This window comes from Pleurodeles waltl, chromosome 8 (assembly GCF_031143425.1).
Source record: "Pleurodeles waltl isolate 20211129_DDA chromosome 8, aPleWal1.hap1.20221129, whole genome shotgun sequence".
NCBI classification, from domain to species: Eukaryota; Metazoa; Chordata; class Amphibia; order Caudata; family Salamandridae; genus Pleurodeles; species Pleurodeles waltl.
The window spans coordinates 607,865,468-607,893,048 of record NC_090447.1 but is presented as its reverse complement, the minus strand read 5'-3'; the positions used below and the strand labels follow the sequence as shown (position 1 = coordinate 607,893,048).

At 40.8% G+C, this 27,581-nt stretch overlaps 1 protein-coding gene across 1 annotated transcript in view; it reads right to left on the bottom strand.

Annotated features, from left to right (window-relative positions):
• Positions 1 to 27,581, bottom strand: part of MAP3K15 (mitogen-activated protein kinase kinase kinase 15) — a 1,103,876-nt gene that overhangs the window by 231,197 nt on the left and 845,098 nt on the right. The window contains exon 16 of the mRNA XM_069204696.1: positions 25,579 to 25,706. Coding sequence (XP_069060797.1) covers positions 25,579 to 25,706 — 128 coding nt within the window. The remainder of the gene's footprint in view (positions 1 to 25,578; positions 25,707 to 27,581) is intronic.

Sequence of the window (27,581 nt, the reverse complement as noted above, 5' to 3'; positions counted from 1 at the left end):
CGACGCAAATTCGGCGCAACCAGAGTATAAATATGGCCCTTAATCTGAAACACATATATTCACCTTAATCAGAAAAGCAAAGCAGGAAAGTCACAATCATTAACAACAATACCCAAATCCTTACAATGTACTTTCCCTCAAGCCTGACTGAAGTTGTCAGGGGACTTCAACATGCATTTATTGCAAACTAGCACTCTACTGTGCCAAAAAGCCTCCAACAGGTGCTACTCAAACACTACCGCCTGCAATTTCAACTTACTCCAGAGATGATCAACTTGGGAAAGCATGTGCCATGACTTTTGCGAACATCGTCCTTTTTTCACTCAACGGAGGTCCTTCATCAAGATCAACCGGCTGATTTTACCAGGATGTTGAACAAAACTAACTCAATCCTGGACTATGCATTTGTAGACATAGAGCTGTTTCCTGTGATCACCTATTATAGTATAACAGTTAGAGTGGAAAGCGATCACTTCCCCCAGCACGTTTAGCTACTGCCTTGTCCACTCAGAGCCCCTCCAGCAAACGACCTGCCCATGACATCCAGCACCTATAATCTGAAGCGCCTCGTTTGGAATGGAACTGTGGTGGAGTCAATGGACTTCATATCCACCTTCATTGCCCAACAGAGCCACACACAAGGGTTATTACCGTAAAATTCCTGGGAGACCCTGACAGCCGCGCTCACTGCAAAATTTTCATCAAATATCTTTCATCATTTCAATACTACCAGGAAAGGGACAGCCTGGTTTACCATATCACTCTTACTGAAAAAAGGGAATTAAACAGGGAGATCAGAAATCTCTAGAACTCAGATCCAAAGATAGCCAAGCCACGAGGAAGCAAAGAGCAAACCTAAGGCTAATATAGAAAGACCATCTGGACAGCCAAAAAAACACATCAGACGAATGAATGGTTAAAGCTTCTTCGTTCAAGTAAAATGAAAAACAGAAAGCATTTTTGGGCCAGAACCAATACACTCACAAACGGCAGATTTCACCATCATAATGCAAGCATCTCAGAAGTGAACTTGTTAGCGCACATAGCCGCAGCATATTCAGGGCACAATGCAGAAAATGCGTTGATGACCGCCACATTAAATGAGAAAAATATTTCTGCAGAAACTTCGCCATCAACACTTTAAGTTGGCTCAGGCCAAACGATCCGCAAGTGCAGATCATTCTTAAGAAACTGAGATCAGACGGGGCTCCCAGCCTGAATGGCCTTCCAAATGCCTTGTTTAAACAAGATCAACACCTCTGGGCTTTGCATCTCACACTGCTGTTCAACCTGCCCTTTACCACCAACTCTATCCCGACATCTTGGAAAGGTAGCATCCTGAACCCTATTTTTCAATCTGTCTCACTGACTGACCCTGAGAACTATCGAATAATCACTCCTATAGATGTGAAAGCCAAGATCTTTGCCTCCAACCTACTAGCAGACCTGGAAGCCTGGCCCTCATCAGCAAAGAGCTTCCCCAAAACACAGACAGGCCTCAGGGCTGGCATGAACACAATGATCAACCTTCTTGCAGTCACTCTCCTTGTCAAAAAAGCCAAAAGTAAACGCACAAATCTTTACGTCTGCTTCATCGAGCTGAAAGCAGCAATCAACATGGTTCAGAGACATCTTCTCTGGTCAAAGATGGCCAGTTGAGGAGTACCATCAAAGCTACTGGAGTCTGTGATCAATCTGTATTCTGATACCAGGGTACAAGTCAAAATCGGCAAATTGACAGAACCACCAGTAAAATCGCCATGCAACCCAGCCTAAAGAAGAAGGGTGCTCTCGCACCCAACTTACTTAACATCTCTATGGCGAACTTAGATACTTGATTGTCAGAAGTAGCAGATGACTCCCATAATCTAGAGACCAAATCAGTGCAATGCCTACAATATGCGTATGACATTGTTTTACTTAGCCAAACCCCGATCGGTCTCCATCTCTTAATCACCAAATTGCTTAAATACATAGAAGCGCTGGGACTGGAACTTAACTATAACAAAACAAAAGTGTTCTGTTTCTCAGCAAATCCAAATGGTTACCATACTAAGTTTAAGTGGAAAGAAAGTGGAAATCACCTAGATCTGGCCAAATCGTACAAATATCTGGGTGCTGCAATGAATGCCAGACTATCATACAAGGAGCATCAACTTCAAAGGAGAGACCTGGCCAATAAATTACAATTTGCTTTTAACTTGCTACAAAAAATGCTCAGAAGCACATCATTCCACTAATTATTTCAGGTTACCGGGGCAAAATCCCTCCCTTCACCTATGGTTCTGAACTACTAAAAGGGTGCAATGCAACCACTCTAAACCTGGTTCCATTTGTTTTGTTCTAACGCATCTCTTGCCCCCCACAACACATCTTGCGACCACAGGTGAGACTGGAGTTTGGCTTATTTCACCAAGCCCCCAAGTCAGGATGAATGCAATCATCAAACTGTACTTGAAGCTCAGATCCGCACCATTAGATTCATCGACCGCTCTGTGCTGGTTAGAAATGGAGACTCAGCCCAAACATAGAAATTCCTGGCCAACTGTAGTTCAGCAAGCATTAAACAATCTAAATTTGGCCAAAGCAAGGGATTCAAATATCAACGTCACCACCTTCCAAGGTGCTTTAACTACACTCCTGGACACTAGACAAAGCTGAGCTGGCCTGAAAGAGGCACAGATGAACAGTCCTCCAGTCTATACCACCTGGAGTCCACAACCATACCTCAAAAATCATCCTTTCCACCAAAAGATCAGGGTCCAGTTTGGGAGCAAACCTGACTTCTATTGCCACTCATGCGGCGTGCTAGAAGAAAGTGTATTACATTTCTTGTGTATCAGCCTGATGTTTACCCACCTGAGACAGAAACTGATACGTCCTTTTCGGAGGGCTCTTCAGATAAGATCCTGCCGCCCTGCAGTGATGGTGCCCCTAAATGGGCATAACATCCAACTCCCCTGTAGGGCAACATAATTTCTAGTGCAAGTCAAAAGGTTGCTCTTATTGAAACATAAGTAGAGGCTGCTTTTTGTCATAATTTCCTCAAAAGGAGCCATTTACAGCCTGAGTCTTTTTTAACTGTGAGGCGAATTGTGAATCGGCGTGAAACAGGCCCTTTTACACTACTTTGCACTTTAGTGTTCAGCTATTGCTGTTTCTACTGCAAATCGTTGTTTCATACGTAATCTCAACTTTTTGCTCCATAATGCACTTTAAAGATTGCCCCTGGCTGTTCTCGTTCCAAAAGTAATGATTTTAGTAGGGGCCCACCAATCAAAGGGGGAATTGTGAACTTTCACGAAATATGGCATTGTTCTCTGCTCCACATTTCACTTTGGAGACGTCAACGCTCCAAAAGCATTTAATCCTAGTTTGAGCTACTTAATTGAAGTGTTAATTGTGAATCATTGAGAAATATGACTTTTTGCACTATATGGCATTTTTAGTGATTCGGCTATTGCTGCTGCTACGTAGAAGTCTTTTGGTTTTTTGACTTATTTGGGCTCTATGTATTATGCTTATTTTAATGAACTGAGTGTTGATGCTCTAATTGATGACAACTTGTAACTTTGAATTTTTGTGGTGAACATATGTGTTGATTTTTATCAATATGCAATAAACTATTTTTCTCTTCATAAAACACAAGTATTAAAGTAGAACTGTTCCATGATCAATATTTAACACTGATTATAGTCCTGCTAACGCCAAATAAAAGTGTGACTAGCTGTGAGATTCATCACACACTTCCTTTGTTGAATGATGATGTTTACATTTAGAAATTATATATGCAAAATGTCTTTATGAGGTTATTAAAACCATGCTTCAGTCATCTGCAGCTGGATTTGCTAAAAGAAAAAACACAGAGGATAATGTACACAACTGGTATTTAAATGAGTAACAGGAAATAATAAACAAGTTTGACAAACCCAATATGTTTAGCCTTGATAAGCCTACAATTTGCATATACTTTTTTCCAAACATATGCAATATGCAAACAATATCTGAGAAAGATATAAAAATATAACAATAAAGGAGTTGCACAGGCACATCAGCCCTGACCCTGAAGCACACACATTTTGAGGTGGCTCTGCCCATGCCATCAAGCAAAATGCTTTCATTTACTGTGCATGACACCATTGCCCCATGTTATGGTGGGTAGAAGCAAAATGTGAATGACAGCTGAACAATCCACCTGGTGAAATGGGCCTGCTGAAAGCCTCTTTATATCAATAAAAATAAATATGTATTCTTCTTATGATTGAAAAAAATCATGAGTTTCTCTAGGCTTCTATAGCTCTATTTAGGCCCTACCTAAAAATAATCGTCTGCTGTGGTGTCATGTGATTCTGGAAAAGTATTTGAAAGGGCCCTCAATACTCACAATATTTAATGAGTAAATTTGCCTTTGGTAGTTATTTTGTAAACCTTTTTGAACATTATAATATAGAACACTTCAAGTAGTCATAAATAGAATATTTTAAATCAATAATTAATCATGTTTTAGTTAGTTGTAAAAACTTCAAAGACGGAACAGCAAAGAATTAAAACACATAAATTAGAAACAGGCAAAGAATTATCATAAAACAAATAGACCCTCATCAACATGCAAATAGACAACAACCCCATTGCATTTGTGCACAACAAGCACAAGTGTACTGTGGAAAACAACTAAGTCTATAAGAAAAATGTTATTAGAAGGTATGTCATAGCCTTCAGGCTGTCTCAATATATTTGGGAACTACAAAAAAAGGATTAACAGTGGATGTACACAACTGCAATAGCACACTGGCATTATTTCTGGAAGTTCACAGTGGCTGGAATTATCCATTTTCTAATGCTATGAATATATTATGACTGATTTATCAGGAGGTGGTCATATGACTGATCTTTAGCATGGCATTAGGTTCAGCTAATAGAGACCATCCCACTAGGATGCCCGGCTTTAGTACTGCATTTGACAAGTGGAAGTACACCAAACCTGAATTTAAAATGTAGGAGATGGCTACGTCATAGTCTAATACATGTTCCCGTCTAGCGGCTGTTTATAGTGTGAATAGGTGAAAGCCACATGACTAGCTGTGATCTCTCTGTTGCTATTTTACCAGATTCTGAATATTTTACCTACAGTGTTGTCACCGGATATGATACATTCATACTTAAACCTCAGTGTGGGCAGTCTGTTTTAACACGCAATCCTGAGGTTGAAGACACTATGGTATAGTTAGGCCACCTCGTCTGTAATAGTATCCACTCAGTCACACATTTAACATCTTTTAATTTCAGTTTTAACTTGAGTGGGAGTTTAGGGTTCTTTAAGCTTAAGCAAGTAAATGTTGGAACAAGCTTTCCTTTGGCCCAGCTAATGTATGTTACAATATTATCAGTGGCTTTTAATCTAACAAGGTAAGCTAAAAAAGGGTGTATTTTATCCCCTTGCCTTTTCAATTTAACATTAGAAACATTACAGAGTTGTATAAGCCAACAGCCATAAATCATTGGACTCAACTTTGCTGGGATGGAAAGTAAACATTTTTATATGTAGACAACATTTACTGTTATTGACAAATATGAAAAGAGGCAGCAAGACACTTATTGGATGCAATGTTAAGCTTTGGAAATACCCCAAGACAAAAAATAACATTTTACCAATCTCCACCAATTGTTTTCAAACTCATTTTAAGGATTGGCATCTAAAATGGGCAAGAAATCAGTTTAATGGGTGTGAGTTAAAGGGATTAGAGTGGTTAGAGAGGTGGGAATGATAACCTTAAATCTGAAACTAGTGATTGAAAAGTTGAAGACTGTTATACATAAGTGGAAGATGGTAAGTCTAAATCATTGTGAAAAAAATGAAAGATCTTAAAATGTACACAATCTAAAATGCTCTGTACGTTCTTCAAAATATTCCATTACCAGTATCTAAGAAAGAATGAGTCCATTGAATAACCTAGAGAGAGACTTTCTAAGGAGGGGGAAAGAGAAGATGTTTTGCTAAATATCATAAAGCATCTTTGTTGAGGTCCTCAAATTATTGGTTTCAAAATGACATAACAAAAAAACATCTGAATGGTGGGTTATAGAATGTGATTTGTTGCATTCCTTCAGTCTATCATCACTTATTATTGACTTGAATAGATTTTTGGATGGTTAAAAAAGTGCCAAGACTTTAAAATGGCTATTTCCTACCCAAGAGGGCAAACAGGTCAGGAACCCCTTAACGGAGTTCCCCAAACCAAATCCACCACCCCTTCACTTCTATTCTACCAGGCTGGCCATCTGTCAATATGCAGGAGGGCCTCCCTGACCTATGAGACTCCCAGAAGGAACAGCATTTCACCCTTCCCTCAAACTCCAGACCAGTATTATTGGAGCAATGGGAATATCCTGAGGCTAGTTTTGAAGTTGGCTCTCTAATAGCCCTGAGTTTCAAAGTGTACCTCCCATTTGGCATCGACTCAAAGTTGCGTCCCAGTGCTATGGAAACACTGACTGAATGGATTGACTAATGACCTCACAATTTGGTGAAGCACAGTCCATAAACAATGGTGTCTTATGTCACAGTTTCCGTGTTTATTCTGTCCTGTGCACAGTCCCAAGAAATAGACTGCAAAGCAGACACTGCCAAAGTCACTGCTCTTGTACAATTTGCCATTGACCAAACAGTGAAGAAAAGTAGCTTGACTCATAGCTCACTCTACTGCACCTATATAGTCCACACTCAACAGGCAATTCTGCATATAGATTTATTTTGTTGCACATGGTGAGACACAAAGACAAGACATTCTGTCCCTTTCTGAATCTATGAATTAAGTACTAATTATCCTTGTGCAACACCCTTCTCAACCATCGAACACTCTTGAAAAAGCTAAATTATAACCCAGACTACTGAAAATTAGTGCCCCTACCTCCTGTGTACAATAACCCTTAGCCAACCATCACAAAACAACCAATGACGACTATCTCTCTATCCATATCTGTAGACATCTTGCATCTATCCCTTCGCCCAAAGAACAGAGATTGCTCACACAAAGACTAATTTCATATGGATTAGCTTGCAACATCAACTGCAGGGCTGCTACCCCAAACTATTACGACTGTCCAACAAATGTACAGCAACCCCCTCTTACTAATGAGTCCAGAAGACTTAAACATCCCTACAGCTCATTATTAGAAATTGGGTTTCTAGTTGGCAGAGTTATGCACCCTGTCCAAGCGGCAACCACAATCTTAGTCCAGGTAACTCAGCACACACCCTAAATTAACCTGTGTTCACCCCCTGGTAATTTGGCCCAGAGCAGTCAGGCTTAATTTACAAGGCAATGTGTTAAGTATTTGTGCAGCACTTCAAACAGTAAAACAGTGAAAATACCATACAAAAATATAAGACACCTGATTAGAAAAATACATCTTAATTTAATGAGCAAAACAGGACCAGAGTGACAAAATTCCAATAAGGAGAAGTTGAGATATGAATTATTCAAGAATAAACTTAGCTGTAGTGATTAAAAGAATATGGCGCCAACCGGGGATATCTCCTTGAGCTAGAGTGGGTCAGATTTGAAAAGTCAGGCCATCGGCGATAGAGTGTGGGTAGGATACAGGGTACCAACCGTGGCCTGCTGAAACAGTACCTTGGTTCTTAGATGCGTCGATGTCGAAGCCGAGATGCTGGGAGCAGAGGAGGCGATGTGTCAGCGTCGATCCCTCAGATGTAGGCAATGCATTGGCTCTGAGCCACGCAAAGTCAGAGATGCGCCGGAAACTGAGTTGATGCACAGCACAGTCAGCGATGCAGTGTTCAGGATCCTCATGGCAGCAGTGATGCGTCTGCATCGAGGGAGATGCACCGGTTCCATTTGGTGCAACGCCATTGATGTGCAGGTTCAGGCATGTGCAGCACTTTATACCCACTTCAAAGGGCCAAGGACTGGATTGGCACCACTTGGCAGAACAAAACTGGCAGAAAGAAAAGTCCAGGTGCTGATGCAGGATGTGAGAAGCAGAGAGCAGGGCAGCACAGCAGATAAATCGTTCTTCCTAAGCAGCAGTCCAGAGTGGCAGTCTGTGTAGCAGAAACAGTCCTTTCTCCCGGCAGAGTTCTTCACAGGCCCAGTAGTGTACTGAGTTGGTAGGGCCAGATGTCCAGTACTTTTACCCAGTTGTGCCTTTGAAGTGGAGGTGACTTCAATTAAGGCTCTTTGAAATGCACAGAGGGCTTTTCTTCCTGACCTGGCTTCAGAGTCACTACAGGAGGGATGCATTCCTTTGTGTGCAGGCTGGACACTGCCTCTTCAGGTATAAGTGTAAGGCTGTGCCCAGCTCCTCCCTCCCATCCTTCCCAGGATGGTCCATTAGGATGTTCATGGCCCATCAGTCACAACTAGGCTTTCTTTGAGTGTGGCTGTCTAGAGGGAATGCACAAGCCCAGTTGTTACCCCATCCCAGATGTGTATCGGCGACAGGCTGCAAGCACACATGGTTGAGAGCAGGAAAATGACAACTTTCTAAAAAGTGGCATTTTCAAATTTGTAACAATAAATCCTTTACCATTACAGAGGATTTATTATTACAATTCCATTGTTACTAAACATGATATATCCACTCTTTTTCAATTAGGAAATACAAATGTAATAAGGAATCCCCAATGTTAACCCATGAGAGGGGTAGGCCTCACAGCAGGGAGAAACGAATTTGGGAGTTTTTCACTACCAGGGCATGTAAAACTTAAACGTATATGTCCTGCCATTTAATTACATAGCACAATGCCCTGTGGGCTACCTAGGGCCTACCTTAGGGGTGACTTACATCTAATAAAAGGGGAGTTCAAGGCTTGGCAAGAGGTTTTACATTCCAAGTCGACATGGCAGTTAAAACTGCATATACAAGCTCTGCAATGGGCTCTGCAATGGTAGGCCTGGGACATGTTTAAGCGTTACTTGAGTGGGTGGCACACGCAGTGCTGCTGACCCACTAGTAGCACTTAATTTACAGGCACTTGTAGTGCACCTTACTAGGGGCTTATAAGTGAATTGGGTATCCCAATTGTGGACATACCAATCAAACCAGATTTAGGGGAGAGAGCACATGCACTTTATCACTGTAAGCAGTGGTAAAGTGCTCAGAATCTTAAGGCCAACAAAAACAGATCAGCAAAATATGAGCCAAGCAGGCAAAAGGTTCGGGGGACGACCACCCTAAGACTGTCAGGCCTAATATTCCTCATCATGGGAAGTGCATTCAACATCAGAGAAGTCAACGTCCTCCAATTACAATGTGCTAGTTCCAAGAGTTTCTCAATGCTATACCCACCAAATGTAAAATTTAAAAACACTAGAAAAATTGTAAAAAGTTCCATCAAGCATACTCTTAAGACCTGCTTGCTGGGGTCTACAATAGTCTGAAAACAAAAATGACCAAGACTGACCTTCTCTTCTTTACAACCAACCTGGGTGCCTTCTGCTAAATGGAACAGTTCAAACCTAAGTTGAATAAGCTCCCATAAATTTAAGGTGGCCACCGACTTGACGTAGTAATCTCTCATGGAGTTCCCAGGAAACTAAGAACTGGTGTCTAGAGTGATGGGTTAGTTAAGCTTCAAGCATGTAATGGAACACTATTGGCCTTTTTTAAGACATTTTCCGAATCCGGAACACATACAGCTGAGCTCTACTGAAGCTACAACACTCAGGCCCATATTTATACTTTCTTTGCGCCGCCTTTGTGTCATTTTTTGACGCAAAAAGCGGCGCAAACGTACAAAATATAATTGTATTTTGTACATTTGTGCCACTTTTGCGTCAAACAATTACGCAAATGCGGCGCAAAAAAAGTATAAATATGGGCCACAGTTCCTCTCTAACCATCACCACACATCCCTCACCTTCCATCATTTCTCATAACTCTCTTATTCTTCCTTTTTAGGGCCTACCACTACAGCCCCGTTGACCACCGGATCACGTATGCACTTCTGCTAGTTCCTAATAATGTTCAATGAAAAGCACTTCACCTCTTCCTGTAGATTATTTTGTGCTAAGCATAGGACTCAAGCACCACATTTGCGTAAAAAAATGACGCTAATGTGTCGTTAGATGTGATAGCCGCTCTGAAATCTGGGCCTAAATGTTTATGTACAATGGCTGTTTTCACCTGCACAGTGTTCCATGGTACACCCAGTAAAACTGTGCATTATTCATGAAAAGCTAGTAGTAAAATTATATTGCAAAGAAAACTGATTTAGACCTGTTAAAACAATTCTTACGTTATTATTAAAGAGAATAAGGCGAACGTCCTTTTTTAGTTTGGCCTAGAGATAGCTTTACTTATCACGATGCATATTATAATATTATAATGAAAATAATTCACAAATATATATATATATATATATATATATAAAGGCTTTGGGTCATGACTATAAAAGCCACATTGGTCTGTTCAATATTTATCTTGCTTCTGCCCACACAGCATTCAGCATGGGATACTCACTCAGCCTACTTTAGGGATTGGCTCCCTTTCATTGTGAGGTAAGACATTTTCCTGGCATGTGAACATCCGCCTAAAAAGAAGTTGCTCTTATTGTCAAGGATGGTGCACTAATACTTCATTTTGACAGTGCTTTTTTCTTTGTAACCTTGATCCTTTTTTTATTTCTTAAGTCACCCTTCTATATTTAAAGCACGCCTTCAGGTTACCGCAATTCAAGGGCAATAGTATTTTTTCTTTGAACCAATAAAATGTATCTTTTCCTGTGAATTAAAAGTAAAAAGGGTTACAGCACCTTTTCTGAGTATACCTGTTTACTAGACACTCCGTCTACTGTTCTCTTAAATAAACATGAGTTGGTTCATAATTTATTTTATTTTTTTAAATGCAATGTTTATTAAAACAATCTGGGACCTATGTTTAGGTGGAGGCATATTTTCTTGTTCTGTCTTCTTTCTATTTTTGAGTACATGTGTTTACAATTATTTTAAAGAAAAATCACCACCTTGCCAAGGCCAAAGCTATCGGTCTTTCAAGCACCTTCTTTTGAATAATGAGTGCTGCAAACCAATTTTATTTTTTTCTGAGCACATGGATAAATTAGCAGTATTTTACCTGAGTAAAGAGGGGAAATTACATGCATGGTGGCCTGCTTACAATTAGGGGTGTGTGAAAGTCGTGTAACTTGCTTTCGTGTAATTACATGAAATTTCAGGAAAATTATGCAAAACTATACACAATGCAAATCTGTCATTTTGTGGTAATTTTTGATGTGAGGAAACATTTTGCAGTAAAAAACAGCAAGACAAACACAATTGCTGCAACAATAGCTGTTCAATTTCAGGCTGTCCCCACTGTTTCTTGTACTATAACTTTGCCCTGGACAGCAATATAATTATGCGACTTGACATAATAGCATCATTTTGGCAGTATTGTAAAACAGGGATTATGCTAAAATCCTGAAATTATGCAAGTTACGCCAGCGTAATTTAAATTTCCTCCAGCAAACATTTACAATGAATGTGCTCAACTAATTTCTGTTCTAAATATGCCTCGCTGAAATACACAATAGAGGATAAGAATGGACAGGTACGTCGAAAAATATATGAAAAGCCTTGAGTGCCTGAACAACATCTGACCATTCCAAACTATGTGGTTACAAAGAAAGCTACAACTGTTGTGATAGCATGTAGAGGACATGCCTAGCTACATTGCAACACTAACTTACATACCGTTGACTATATCCAAAAAAACATGTATGCTACATTTATGCTACTATTAAAACATCAGCACCCTTAATCAATTATAGAATTACTAGGCAAAAAAAAAACTTTATGGTAGTGAAGTCTGAAATATATGTATGCACTTTTAAAAAGAGAAATTACAAACTTTTTGTTATAAATGCACAACACACAGATGACAAGAATGCAGGGGAGGTTTCTATTTTAGGGCTGAGGAGGAGCGCCCCTCTGAACTTCCTACACATTTATAGCAAAACATTTATAAATAGATCAATTTGTTCAGAGATGCGATCGTAACAATCGTAACTCTAAACAAATCCATGCATTTAAGTCTGGCTGCCTGTCGTGCCTCGCCTTGAAACAGGAGACAAAAGCCAGGCACCTTTCTCCACCTTTAAATCACCTTTCTCCACTGTGAAGCAAGACACAGGGCTGACTACTCTAAAGCCCTTCATTTCCATTGTGGTCTGTGCCAGTATTCACTATAGGCCAGTGACGCTTTTAGCGTCATGGTTTCGGGCATCGGAGTCTTCATCCCTGCGTGACAGCATCCGTCTGTCATTCACAGGCAAAGATCCAATCCTTTTCCCACTCATCACACTGTAGGAGTGGATGCAAGAACGTGTGATTTAGTGCCTTGGCTTTGGTAATGGTAGGTGTTATGATGCTAATCTTGAATTATTTTTATTGTACTAAGACCCCTTGTCACGCCAACCTCCCCCACTGTGACACCCCAGGCCCTGGCTGCAGATCGCTGGCTCCTTTAGAAGTGGAGCTGCTGTATTTGTTGCTGACAAAATTGATCCAAATGATGAGCAGGGTTCTTGTTCCCTTGCAAAATGTATCCAAATATCAGACTCAAGCGCAAAGGGGGAAATATGTGCTTACAGTAAAGACACTTATCTGCTGTATGGCTTTAAAACTGGCCTAATCATCATGCCCTTAGCATTAATGCCAAAAACATGGATTGATAGGCAAACAATGAATGTTAAAAAGCGATTTAGTTCCTCTCTTATTTCACATGTTTTACTTCATGTTGCATTATCCAAGAGAGTTAGCTGATTCATCATGCTCTGTTTCAGTGCAATGTATTACTCTTACATAGTGCATACTTTGACTCGTGCCAGGTGTTTATGAGGGGCTTTGATTGAGAGCGCTGGTGCTGAGGCTAAAGGTAAAGCAAAGTGCTTGACAATGTTTTGGCGTCACTGCATTGCACACAGAACAATGGTCATGTATTCCAGTTACAATTGAAATTCAGTGTAAATGTGCATGGAAGGTGTGCACAGAGGTCAACATATTTAAAGAGCAAAAGGAAACAATGTGCTTAAATGTGAATGAGTGCAGTGTATGTTTGGGGTGGTAAAATGAGGGTGATGCAAGGAAGTGCATTCAGGCAAGAGTGAAAAGAGGGTGCTGAAGAGGAGAGAGGAGGTTGAAAATGTGCTGATGAATGAGATGTGAAGAGAAAAAGGGCAAAGATATCTAACATAAAGCACACATAACTGAAGGCCTTACTCCTTACATAGGCCTCAACAATATTGAATTCACAGTCTCACAGTTTCAGAATTGAAACATTTCCAAAGTTAAATATATATAACTAATTGTTGTTACTCATTTATCTTAAACAGCTAACAACCACTGACCGAGTCAACAGTACTGACAGGTTTAAGGTGTATGTCAGTTGTTGTGCTATATTTCTGGATGCAATAACATCTCAGAGAGAAACCAAAATACAGGTCGGATGGCGCACTATAGGAATCACAGAAATTTACTTTGCATCTTCCCTTTTAGAGACCCCCCACTTTTCATCCCACTTAAAGACCTGTCTGAACATATTTATGTATGACTGATTGCAGCCAGCAGCTGTGGGTGCTTCCTGATGCCTGGTTAGAGCATTTTCTTCCAAAGTTGATTCCGCATGCAGTGCAAGACACTGGGTAAGCATACACTTTAAAGAGCCTGAAGTTGTTGCAGTGTACAATCCGCACATTAAAGTCAAGGGTGAACATATTGATGCAGTAAGATGTGGGGCAGTTTTTAATGTGTTTAATATTTCAAAACTATACATTCCCACTGCTTTATAAACCTTGCTTTCTCACTAAATTATTTCCTTTCAAATGCACCATTTGTTAATCTTTTTCATTTTTTTCTTGGGAGGAGGACCCACCCTGGAACCCATGTTTGTCTATTAACCTTGCATGACTCACTCGCTAGATAAAAGTCATAACCAGACTTTTACGCTCCACTTTCAAATGTCATCAGCCGCCACTACTAGAATGTCTGGCAGTTTTTTGCCAAAGTAAACACTTCTCAAATGCATAAAAACAAAACTGTGTCTCAGTAGATGAAACTACGGCAGGTAAAATGTTAATTTCTGTAAATTCTTGGAAGGTGTAAGTGGGCAAATTTCTATTCTGACAAAGGAACAAGTCATCATTATGTATACTTCTCAGCTTCACAATGTTCTTCAAAATGAATTATGACTTATTTGTAACATGTCAGATACAAGTAAACCATGTAGAGTAAGTTGTCAAAAGCCCCACGAGTTGTAGAACTAATTCTCCCAGTTTCAAAGCAGGGCTTACTAAAGTGCTTAAGGTATCTAGAAAAACATTGCCCTTTGTGCTGCTTTTAATGTTTCTGCTGCCCCTGTGTTTTTTTGTTTTCCTTTCAGGTCATCTTCTCGCCACTTAGCATATAATGGGGCATATTTAAGAGCCCCTACTGCTACCCTAGCACCACCATAGCGTCATTTTTTTCACGCTAAGGCGGTGCTAAAGTGGCTTTTTCCCTGAGCCACATTTATAAAGTGGCATGATGCATGCACTGCACCACGCTGTAAATATTTGTGCCACATTATGCCTGCACCTGGCATAATGTATGCAAGGGGGGCATTCCGGAGCGAGGAAGCCCACAAAAAAGGCTAACACCTGCTCAGAGCACGTCTCAAAATGACGCTCCCATAGAAACCTATGGGCCTCCTTGCACGTTGCTACACTAGCGTCAACATTTTTGACGCAAGTGTAGCAAAGCACCACAATAGCATCAAAAATGTTGACACTATTGTACTTACGACAGCCATGGTGCGCCATATTATAAATATAGTGCAACCATGGTGTCGTTCGGTGCCAGTACAGGGGCGCAGAAAAAGTGGCGCATAAGCTCTGATGCACCACTGTTTCTTAAATTTGGGCCAATGAGTTTTCCTGCTGTTCAGCAGGAGCACTTTTGTTAATACCCACGTCCAAAAGCCCCCTGCACAAGAAATACGTTTCAAATGCGCCGCTGAGCTTAGAAGAAACAGTGGAAGCGTATGAGACAGCTGACAGCTCTTTCCAGGAGTGAAGTATGGGCACGGTTAACCTGCACAAACAAGCATGTGCATCTACCAAACCCCCTGAGTCTGGCCCCCACTGCAGTCATCTATAGTTGGACTGAGCATCACGCTCCTGATACATCAAAAGCAGCCACAATGCTTTCATTTTACCTCATGTGCCACGTCACTGAGATATAAAGCCCCACAACATTTCCAACATTCCTGTCTGTCCCACTGAACACCAACGTCTTCAAGGCTCTCAAGCGCGTGCCAAGAGGCCCAGACAGGCTGGTTATAATCTGCTCCTGTGCAGGAATGTGGCACTGGCTGCTCACTTCTGTTTGATTGCTTCAACTCCCTTTTTTCTCCTAGTGCTATGGCTTGTGGTCTGTTCATCTTTTTGTGGTTTATTTATTGTGTATTGCTATGACTAAGAATAACTACCTTGCTGCATATGTCCTGCCTGCTCTAAAGCAAGGTTTGGTTTCTCAGTGGGGTAAGGCGTTCAATCCAGGGATCTGCGTGGAATCCGATTGTCAAAGGCGCAAATCCCAGCAGGTCCATTCAGCGTTGGATCCTTATGAGATTGATAAAGGGAGACCTACTGAATTCTGCAATAATGAACATCTGTTATCTGTCAGTACCGCCAAGAGACTTCTACACTGATATACTTTGGGTGCTACAGATGCACGTTCTATGTTGTGCCTTCCATCTATTCGCCCTCACAGACATCCCGTGCTTGGTGGCGATGCATACACTCCCACCCTACAGAGAGACAACAGTATAATTGAGACCACTGAACATATTGCCCTGGAGCTAGCACTAAAAAGTGCAAAATTTGCGCTTGTAGATGCAATATAAATACTTGTTAAAATGATATCAAACCCTGACATCTCTGAACACATAGGGGCATATTTATACTCTGTTTGCGCCGAATGTGCGTCAAACATTTTGACGCACATTCAGCGCAAATCCTGCCCCATATTTAAAATTTGACCCCCGAGCCCGCGGACGTCAAAATTCCTCCGTGTGCGGCATTTTTTTGATGCGGGAAACTGCCTTGCGTTAATGACATGCAAGGTAGGCGTTCCCGCCCAAAAAATTACTTTCAGGCCTGTGTGCCTTATTTATACTCCAGCGTCATTTTGACGCACAGGTGGGGGTGGGCCTTAAAAAATGCCGCACAGCCTGATGTGCGCCGTTTTTTAACACCTGGGTCAGGGCAGGCGTCAAGGGACCTGTGGGCTCACTTCCATGGTCTCTGACCATGGAAGGAGTCCAGAGGTGCCCTTCCCTGCCCCAAGGGACACCCCCTGCCACCCTCGCCCACCCTGGAGGACACCCATGGATGGGGGGACCCATCCCAGGTAAGTACAGGTAAGTAGAGGTAAGTATTTTTTTTAAAAAAAATTAAGTGACTTAGGGGGGCCTAATTTGGGCCCCCTACATGCCACTGTGCCCAATGACCATGCCCAGGGCACAGAAATCCCCTGGGCATGGCCATTGGGCAAGGGGGCATGTCTCCTGTCTTTGCTAAGACAGGAGTAATTTCAATGGGGGTTATGCATCAAAAAATGGCGCAAGTCCGGTTTGAGGCATGATTTTTGCCTCAAACCTGACTTGCACCATTTTTTGATGCATAACCCCCATTTTCCCCTATGCTGGCGCTGCCTGGTTTGAGTCTTTTTTTTTTACTCTGACCAGTCTGCAGCGCCGGCTAACGTCATTCCTTAAATAGGGCGCCCGCATGGCGCGTAGGAATGGCGTTAGCCGGCGGTAATATTTTTGAGGCAAGCCAGCGCTGGTTTGCGTCAAAAAGTATAAATATGGGCCATAAGCTGTACTGCTTAAAAGGAAGTTATTACTTAATCTGCAATTACAGATCATTTAGGGAACTCTGATTCGTTCATTGATTTAGGGAGCGAATCAAATTGGCGTAGATATGAGAATGTCAACTGCATAATATTTAACTTAGACATTTGCTTGTGTGTAGTTTATAGCTTTTTGACTAGGTGGATACTTTTCCTTCCAACTCATGCACAAAGCCTCAAGAAAGGGAAGTTTGTCAGTCTTGTGTCTTCTAACCATAATGTGTATTTGTAAAGCGCATTTTCACCTATAAAGGTATCTAGGCGCTGAATTACAGATGTTTATTGTTACCCAACTCAATGGTATTTATTTTATCAACCTGAAAGGCTGAGTGGACCCGCCAGGACTTGAACCTGTGACCGTAAGGTCAAACTCAGGCATACTTAGTGGACGCTTCATCCCACTAAGCTACCGCACCCTACATATGTTAGAGGGATATGCTAACCTAGGCTGTTCCGTAGGCTCCTCCCATCATTGGCCACATCTGTTATACCTCAGTAGTCTTGGCGTTAGTCCAGTCATTCCTAGCTTAAGGCAACGCTATTTATTTAGTTCCCCCTAACAAACTTTTGCACAAGCTTCAACTGGTTCAGAAGACAGAAGCCTGACTTATCACAGATACTAGAAAATGGGACCATATCTCTTTAATTCTGCGAAGACTCACTGCCCCCGGTGAAAGAACGTATAATATTTAAATGTCTTATCCTGATTTCTCTTCCAAATTCAATCATTATTTTCCATTTTGCACACTTTGTTGTACTTGCATAGATCTATTTCAGGTTCTCTCTTATCGTAAGGGTAGAACTGATACACGAGCTGCGGAATTCCCTCTCTGTGTCCCTTCCCTCTCTGTCTTCCTTACCTATCTTTAAGAAGCCCTTGAAGACCAGGCTCTTCTCTTAATATCCAGATTGGTATGTAACTCCATTACTCTGTGCTAGACCAGACATAACTTGTTTGACTTGATAAAGTTGTTACCCACATACTCCAACAAAGTGATAGAATCAGTTGTTTTTGTGCTTCACAAGCGAACCATACAGAAGTGAAAACATGTTGAGACTGAATCTGGTTTGTATACACTTGATCTTGCATTTCATTACTTTTAAAAAATGCAAAATTTAAGCCGAAGTTAATTAAATCTACTGAATTAAACTGTTGTGTCGCACGAGCAATTCCAATAAAGGGCTTGGGCATTAGATTTCAGCAATCTTTTTCATGTTCTAAAGCTGAAATAGTTCTTAGTAGTCTGATACTGGTTGTCGAACTCAGCGGTGCCATGTGCCTGCCCTGTGTAAGACAATAATACCCTTAACTCAGTTCTTCCAATTCTAGCTTTTTGTAATCTTAACGATGATTAATGAGCATTCGTGGCAAAAAATATATTTAATTGCAAACTTTAAAATCAAAGCAGGCATATATATGACCTATTCGCAATGTGCCACAGTGCAAAGTAGCTGCCTTTCTGGATGCGAAGCTACATTTCACACCGCACATTTGTGTTTTGGGTTTCACAATTGCCACTAGGAGTTGCACTACACAAAATGAAAACCCTGGATAGCCAGAAAAAAGAAACGGCATTGGCCATGGCGTTTCATTGAGTAGGTCTCACACAGTTGCTGCAAATTGCGTACCAAATTTTTGTGACCTGCCCGGTTTTTAACAATGCACTAATCAATCGTGTTGCAAAAGGAACATGTATAGGAGGCTTCAAATCTCTTGTCTAATGAATATTAATTTGACTAGAAAAATACTGCAACCCCCCACCCCTCTCCCCTATAAATGCAGGAATGAAAGCCCGATAGGGAAAGCAGCAATCCATTCCTGGATTTGCATTCGTGGCAGGAAAACTTTTTTTAAAGCAGCCTCGTTCCCTTAAAGCACGGATACTCAAAGTAGGCAGGCCTCATGAGGCCCCTCTGACCTTTACATGGGCCCCTGCGGCAACAGGAGCACTGAGCAGCTGTTTGCTCGACTCTGCACTAACAAAAATATTAAACACACACACAATCATTTATTTCAAACTTAACTGGTGTTAAAGAAAGGAAGTAACTATGGACTCCTGCACTTAATTTTAGAAACGCCTTCATTTTTAAAGACATCTTGCAGCACAAGTGTAAAACTAAGACAGTCTCTTCAAAATTAAAAGGTGTATTTAGTTAACATGCAGAACCTTTTCGCCTTAGTACAATTTGTTTTATCAGCGCATTGAGATGTATTCATTTATAAGTGATAGTTTTCAAACATAAATTTGAAAAAATAATTTGGAAAACATTAATTATTCCCCTTACGTTGAGAACACCAACGATAATTAATTAAAAGAGGCAAGTCACTTGGTATGTGCACTTTACGAGTGGCCTGGGTTCCTATCATACATAAACAACATTAGAGTTTATTAAATCAAACGCAGAATCAGGTTTTGTGCAGGACACACCATGAATCATGTATTTCAAGGTCATCTTAAATGTGATAATGCAGAAAAAGGAAGGAAAGCGACACTAAACAATTGCCTATGATCACACAATTTGGAAAAGTGGGTAAACCGGGATTAATTCCAGGTTTTCTGGTTGCCCATTGTTCATTTCAGCAACTAAATGTATATTCTTTGCTTCCCCTACACCTACCTTCCCACCAATCCCCCTAGTCACCCCACCTGACCGCCACTGCCCTGGCATCAATGCGGCTCCAGGCATGTCACAGACCAAACATTTTGGCCCCTGGGAAAATGTTTGCGAGTACCCATGCCTTAAAGAGACAGGCACTCCTTTTAAGAAGAAAAACAACGTTTTGGAAGCATGGTACAGAAAGGAGTTGGTCAGTAGGGTTGGACTGAGAGCTTAAAGTGGCAGCCTTTGGAATATGCTTTACTGCATTATCTGACTGGCACTGACAAATTGAGTATACCAATTACATGGGAGCCTCTCCAAGAGGGTTTTTGGAAAGAAAGTGTTTTTAAAAATCGGGGGCAAACTTTTATTTTAAAGTTAAATTTATCAAATATATTGGATAAAAGGTAAAAAGAGACACCAGGGAAATGTTTTAAATGACGACCACGATCTGGCACTGTCCAACCTAACATTATTTTTCTGCAACAGTACTTAATTAGTCTTAAAGATGAATTTCAACCTCTGGCCAGAATGGACTGGAGCTCAAAAACCTATTGGTGCTATTTCATGTTGTTAGTGTGAGTAAATCTATTGGAGGAGCAAGCAGGCCCCCTGGTCTACAGACTGCTCCCCATGCCCCCAGGGAGGCAGTGACTATTTCGAAGCAGCAAAAACTGTTCCACAGGGGCAGCTTCTCCCTTGCAAATCAGATACTACCCTACGCTACTATCCGAGCAATAGTTTGCCATCATAATTGCAGTTGTAATACACTGATACCTAAAATTACGACTTACAAATAATAGGGGTGTGTGCCCTTATATTTGCAATTTGTAATCGGTCACAAAACTACCTTTGTAAGTTTTAAAGAAAGTTCTACCTCAGAAAGGTTGTAAGTAGGAAAACACTAGTTTTGCAATTAAAAAGTGGCAAAGTTGAAGTTTATCTTATTCACAGGCTTTGTGACCACAAAAGTCTTAAGTGCATGGGGACCATCGTTCCTTCCTTTCAACTCACCAAGGAATATAGACATACTATAAGAATGGCCAGTATTAAGTGTTCAGTGGCGCATGTAAGCAACTATGAATATTCCCATAAGATAGACGCCCACACAATAGGGAGTGCAACTGTTCCATCTGTTCTGTGTGTTTGCACACATTTGGGTGGTTTGTCCTGCTGCCCACAGTGAACGGGTGTGGGTTACCAAATGTCCCTTATTTTACTGCTTACAGGGCAAACAAGATCCAGCTCATCAAGAGGATTTGAACTACCTGGTCAGACACCATGAGGTGCCTAGAAGGATGCCGCTTTATTTTGTTTCCGTCCAGTATGAGCTGTGAAGAAGTGTCTGTCTACAGAAGGCATTTGTTTACTGCTTTACTGGGAGAGATAAGCTGCAGCACTGGAGAGGCCTACACTATACAGCTTTAAAAACACATTTGCTTTTATGTATGTTAATAGGGAAGGTGGTCACGTATAGATAAACAGCTCTGAACGTGGAAATGATAAGCATGCTGGGTCCTGCCCTGGGAATAGTCCAAGCCCTCCTTAGTGTTAATTTATTCTATTCTGCTTGATTCAAAGTGGTCACATAGGCCCATATTTATAATTTTTTTACCGTCACATTTGCGTCATTTTTTGACGCAAAACGGCCTAAACTTACAAAATATAGTTGTATTTTGTAAGTTTGCGCCGCTTTTGCATAAAAAAATTGCGGAAATGCGGCGCTAAAAAAGTATAAATAAGGGCCATAGTGTCATATTAGAGCGCACAGGCAGCGTGGTTTGTCAATGATAAAAGATTGCTGGTAAAGTAGGAGCCCTGATACAATGCGTTTCTACTTGCTGGAAAAGCTATAATCTTACTGCAATATTACATTCTGGTGAATTTTGGTGACTAAGTAATGAAATTGGGTTCTGTCTAGGCCACTCTCCCCGCACACTTCCAGGTAAAATATCCAGTCCAGTTGTTTTACAAGTGCACAGTGATAAGAGCTTTTTGATTGGTCATAAAGACTCCTAAGCTTAGCAAAATATGAGAGCAAGAGAATCAGTTCAAAAAGGGATTGTTCAAGGACTCATAGTTCGGTCAATATGGGGACATCAGGATTGAAAACAATGTCTCCTCATTCCACAGTTTCCAACTAGACCACCATTGGAGTGGTGGTGCTTCCGATGGCAAGGCCAAGAGATAGTTCACTGTGCTGCGAGCCCTGCCAGAATTTTTAATACAGTGCCTATTCTCAGCATATATTTAGGTAAAGTGATAAAGCTGTGATTAGATGTCAAGTCTCCTAGTTCCATGACTAAAACGTACCCACAGGGCTAAATGTACTGGTGGTGTCTGCCCCCTCCCAGTAAAACTCCCACGTTGTTAGAAATCCCATCGTACCATTTTTTCATTGCTACCTGTATTGAGGCTATTTCTAAGTCCCACATTATTTTCATATAATGGAAAAAGGCAGGAAGATATTGCAAGTGATTTTCTATGGGTCCTGGGGCAGTAAGTGGTCACTGGGCAGTATTGGTGGCTGATCCAGTTGTTCGGTATTGGTGCCTCATTGAAGACCATTTCATTCCATTTGCATAACACGGTTAGTCATCTTGTACACTAGCTTCACCAAAGGGGCAATGGCCAGGGATTGGCACTGAAAGGTAGTTTGACAGAGTAACCACACTCGATAAGCTCAATTCTCGGCTAGGTAAAAAAAAATTAAACTGTCTAATTTAGAGGAGATGGTTATGGAATGAAAGCCCAAAAATGTGCCTTGTGGCTCACAGTCACCCTCCCACCACAACATCCATCTTCTGGTGTATCCTCACACCAAAGTACCTCTGAGCATGTAAACTGTCCTGCAAACTGATAATGGAAAGTTGAGCACCTCGAAATAGAATGGGTTCGAATTTACAAACCTACTTGCATATGTTGGTCTGACTTACATGTGCTAGTAGCCTTTATAGTGAGTGAGAAAAAGCTTTTTAAATGAGGAAAGTAGGTTTTGCCCTTGCAAAAGAATTTACTCACAAGGAGAGCTTCGTGTGAATAAATCTGCAGGTGGTGGGAAGTGTGTGTTCCAGGATGGGAATGCCCTAAGTTTGTGAACACTCACAAATGGGGCCATTCAGAAATCACTTTCTAACCCGCCCTGGAAATGTTTGATGATATACTCCTGTCAAAGGCAGGAGTAATTTGCTACCTGTAGGGGAAGGGGAGAGAAACAATCTCCAAAAACTGTGGGAGTGTATCAGAGAGAGTACCTCTATAGAGAAAAATATTTTCCATGTGGTGAAAAAAAAACTCAAGAAAAGAGTTAACAAGAGCATTGGCTGTAGGTCATTTTTTAATGTGAAAATACTCACAAGTATATAATTTCAGGAAATTCAAAGGCATTCACAAAGCGAAGGTTTCCAGGCATAACCTGGAGAGGTTTTCTGAATAACAAACATTTGTTAATCTGACCCATGCAAGGTAGCAAACCTCTTGTTGCAGATTTACAGCTTACTTTGAGAATGAGGCAAAATGAATCTAGATGGAACTCATTTATGCAGTCAGCGATCCTCTAAGATGTGTGTTGAAAACCCCTGACACAATGGAAATGGGTCAGTACACCAACACATTGGAAAAGTGAATTCGCCTTTGCATTTGCTTCTGTGCACAATATTAAGCATGGCTGGTATCCGCTGAGCCCTAAGTCAACATGGCCGGCACATAATTAGTACATTGTGTGCAGGGCAACGAACTGGCCTTCTCGCAATGGCGGGACGCAAAGTTAGCATGGCCCTAAGAGAAGGTCAGTTAATACCTGGACCGTTTTTTCAAATACTGAATCAATGTATAGATACGGACGGACCGTGTTATATATTCTGATATTTCACATTATTATGAGTAATTACACATAATTTCAATGACATTTTATATATATATTTATCTAAAATATAGTGCTCGAATTTCGCACACTCCTAGTTTTAAACTCATTCTTATCTCATTCAAAAGATCCAAAACTACAATTCGACTCTGCAATAAAGATGGCTTTTTCAGTTCTTTGGTACAGGACGAACTGCAGACTGGTTGATATCCAATATTGTTTGTCTGTTTACGTTCTTTCTATTTAACCACACATTAGTCTTAGTTAATGCATCAAGTTCTTTTCTGGTCTTCCATATGTTTAGTCATTTCAGAATACACGTTTTTCTTCAGAGAATTTCAAATTAATCAAAACGTTCACGAGGAAAGAGTCAGACATCCACACAGTGTTTTCCTATGGTTTGTCTTGTTAATAGCTTCTCCTTCGAATGGAATGGGACGCATCTAACATTTTGAAGAATTGAGCCCGATTTCTCTGACTGAACTGAAACCACCCTATCTACCCGGAACCATGTCACAACAGGCCAACGTGATATATTTGCAGTCTGTGATACCCTTAAGCTCAGGGTGATATTTGGGGACATCTTGTAAGGGCTTAAGGGATTGTTCACGACTCACCTATGGTGCCCTGCCTGAACAGGCTTCCACTATCGTCACCTACAACAAATCCTACCTCTTCCAACTTTACCCCTGAACTACAGAACGCAAGAGCTCTACCATTGAGTTGCGCAAAGAGGTAATCAAGGCTCTTGCCATCACTTTCCTTGCCCCAGTACCCTTGTGGGTCAAGGCACATCTCAATACCGCAGCTGTAGCTTTCAGAAGTGTGACATCAGAGGCCAGAAACCTGTAACAAGTGTAATTGCTGGGTGTCTGCTCAGCTGTTGCTACTTTTTGTTTCTGTTTAATCTATCCTAGGACTGCTGATCCTGCGTCTCCTACACCATGGTAAACACATTCCCCCACCATCCATATTTTTTGTCACCTTTTAAATGCTTCAGAGTTCTGAAGAACCAATTAAATGAAAGCCATAACATTACTGCTTGCGTCGGAGTGGTGCTCTTTCTGATGTTACGGAGATGCTTTCAGTCAGCACTGCTACCTGGGTAACTGGCTTAGGTTTTTTTACTTCACCTCTACTTACCCTGCTGTTATATATCTCTATAAATCATGAGTAAAGGGAGAATTAAAAATAGCAAATCTTCGCTTATTGCTATACACTGACTTGGCAATATTGTCATAATCAATATTATAGAGTACATATTGTTGCTGGTCGATATAAAAACTGATTTTGTGGTGGAACAATTTGCAAAAACTTCTAGCTTTTTGCTCTGCTGGCCTTACCGAAATCTGTCTGTGAAGCCAACTTTTATGTACTATTTTATTTACGACGCTTATAATACCACTTGGCGACTGGTCTGACACCTGTTTTGTTTTGCGGTTTGATGGAAATTTAAGGGTCGATTTAAATTTAGAGAGCTGGAGTAATTACTGTCACATTGGCAGAGTACTTTACACCCGCAAAGGCAAGTGTAGTCCGTCCGCTGTACTTTGAGATGCCCACTCCGCCTGAGGACATCACTTGCATTTCTGGAAACCACCATCATAGCGGTTTTTGGAAATGCTTTGTAAGTTTGATGGACGGAGTACCCTTTGTGTCAACATTTACGTCCGATCTTTAGTCACTCAATACTTTTACCAATTTCTGTGCCTACCTTTTTTCTTATCTCTCCTTATCACACCAGAGAAAGATTCCTAAAAAAGGGCCCTCGAAACACTTTTCTGCATAACAAAACATGTACTGACTATACCATGAACTAGCTGCTGTTTCAATACAATGGTGAAATTAGCCTACTGGTTGATGATAATCCTCTAATTGGATCGATAAGTGGAACTGGAATTTAGAATTAATATATAAAATGGTGCAATGATACGATTAGATACAATAGGATAAACAATGCAAGAAAATTCAAATAAAATTGAAAAGATAAAAACAAGCTAATGATTTTTTTATGATTAAACAAATGAATCCAGATGAGCAGTGCAACACTAGACATTTCCCTACATTTAGCTATACCAATCATATTTTTGAATATTTACAGGATGAACCAGACATTATTTATAGACCAAACAAGAAATTGTGGCGTGAGCATCATTAAGTGTCAAGATCTATTTGTCGAGGTTCATTTAAAATACCACCCACCTCCTGGCACTTGCTCCATAAAAATTTTGATATATCCATCTTCAGAGACAGATCCCAGATACTGGACAATATTGCGATGTTTGAGATACTTATGTAAGGCTATTTCTTCATGCAGTGGTTGAGAATACCTGCCAGAAATAAATCACAATAATTACATGGTGGTGATCATTCAGAGACATACAGATTTTATTTATTATTTATCTACACACATATAGATACCACAATACCAGTTATCAATATATTCCAAATGTCAGAAATGGGTTATTAATTTATGAAGGGGTACCACTAACAACTCAATAAGCCCACTTTGGTTCGGTGAAAACACAGTTTTGAAAGAATCTCTTCTGAAGCCCTGGTAGCTATGTCATAAGCAGTGGCACTCCCCAGATTTGTGTGTGCTAGGTTTAAGTCATATTCACAATTTTAACAAACACAACACATTAAAATCCTTAAATACACTTAGAAAAAAGAGAAAGGTGGAGCAAAAGACACAAAGATCATCAAGAAAGGTTATGGGAAACCAGATGTTTGATTTTTTAAAGTTTTAGGGTAAAAAGCACCAAGAAAATTTAAAGTGCGATCAGAAGTCACTATTCGGATTCGATCGAGACCTAGGTGTGATTTCAGACCCACCATCATCGAACACAAGCGGGGTTGTCCCGATCAAAGATTCTACCTTCTAAGTTAGTCTCTGAAATGGAAGTCTGAATCTGAATCAGGGGGGCAAAGTTCAAGGCTGTGGCTGGCTAGGGCCCCTTGAAGTCAGAAAAACCATAGTCGAGCTCCCTCTGAAGCCATTTAATCATCCAACAAACCTGGATTTTGTAGCTGTCCTCAAAGCTTCTCCAGTTGGACAGTTTTTCTGCCCTCCCCAGTCCAAAGACTGTGTCACTCGTTTGGAAGTCAAAATCCTTTAAACAGTAGTAAAGTACCTGTGCTTCATCTGTAAAACATGTGTTGCATATTGTAACTCCCTAATTGGCCTATTTGACTTCTGTATAATTCTATTGTAAATGGTGCATATAGTATACTTATTGCATGGAAAGATATGTCATATGCGAGCTGTTGTGCGTATTTACACCACTTACATATGTGAGAAACATATAAGCCTGCCAGGATCATTTCTACCCTCTGGCTCAGCTGCAGTTTAAATGCACTGTAGTAACACATGACAGGCAAAAATGTCTCTTCCATGTGGTAAAATGCTATTTTTATATCTTCGTATGTGACCCGTGAAGTGTGCCTTGCAAGCCCAAAGGGCAGGGTACTAATATAAAAAAAGAGGGAACACTACACATTGAGGATAGCAACCCTCTCAGTGAAACTAAACCCAAAAGGAATTTCACTATGTAGCCCTTCCTAAACATTACCCGGGGTAGTCATAGGTAGGATTAAAGTATTAGGGCCAGATGTACAAAATATTTTAGTGCTCGCAAACGATCTGACTTGCAGAATCGGGACATTTGTGACTGCTAAAAACCATTTTCCCATGTACCAAACCCTTTTTTGCAATTCAGTAACCTATTACCAAATTGCAAAATCGGTAAGTGATTCAGTATTGGGAAGGAGTGAGTTTAGGCCTTCCCTTCCTAATAGCGACTTGCACTGGTATGTGTGAATGTTTTGCGACCAAAATGTGGTCACAAAACATTCACGTTTTACCGACTCCTTGAAGGAGGTGGTAACCAATTTGCAAATGGGAAGGGGCCCCCAAGGGACCACTTCCCCTTTGTGATTGTGGGTGAAAACATTTTTTTAGGAGCAGGCAGTAATCCTACTCTTAAAAAATGAAGGAAAAAATGTATTTTTTAAACATGTCTTATTTTCTTTTAACGATAATGGGCTGCTTTTAAAAAAAATGATTCATTTATAAAGCAATCACAGACATGGTGGTCTGCTGATCCCATCAGTCCACCATCCCTGTGATTCTTGCGATTCACAAAGAGTTGCAAAGTGAGACCTACCTCATGAATATTAGGGAGGCAGGTCTATTTGCAACCATT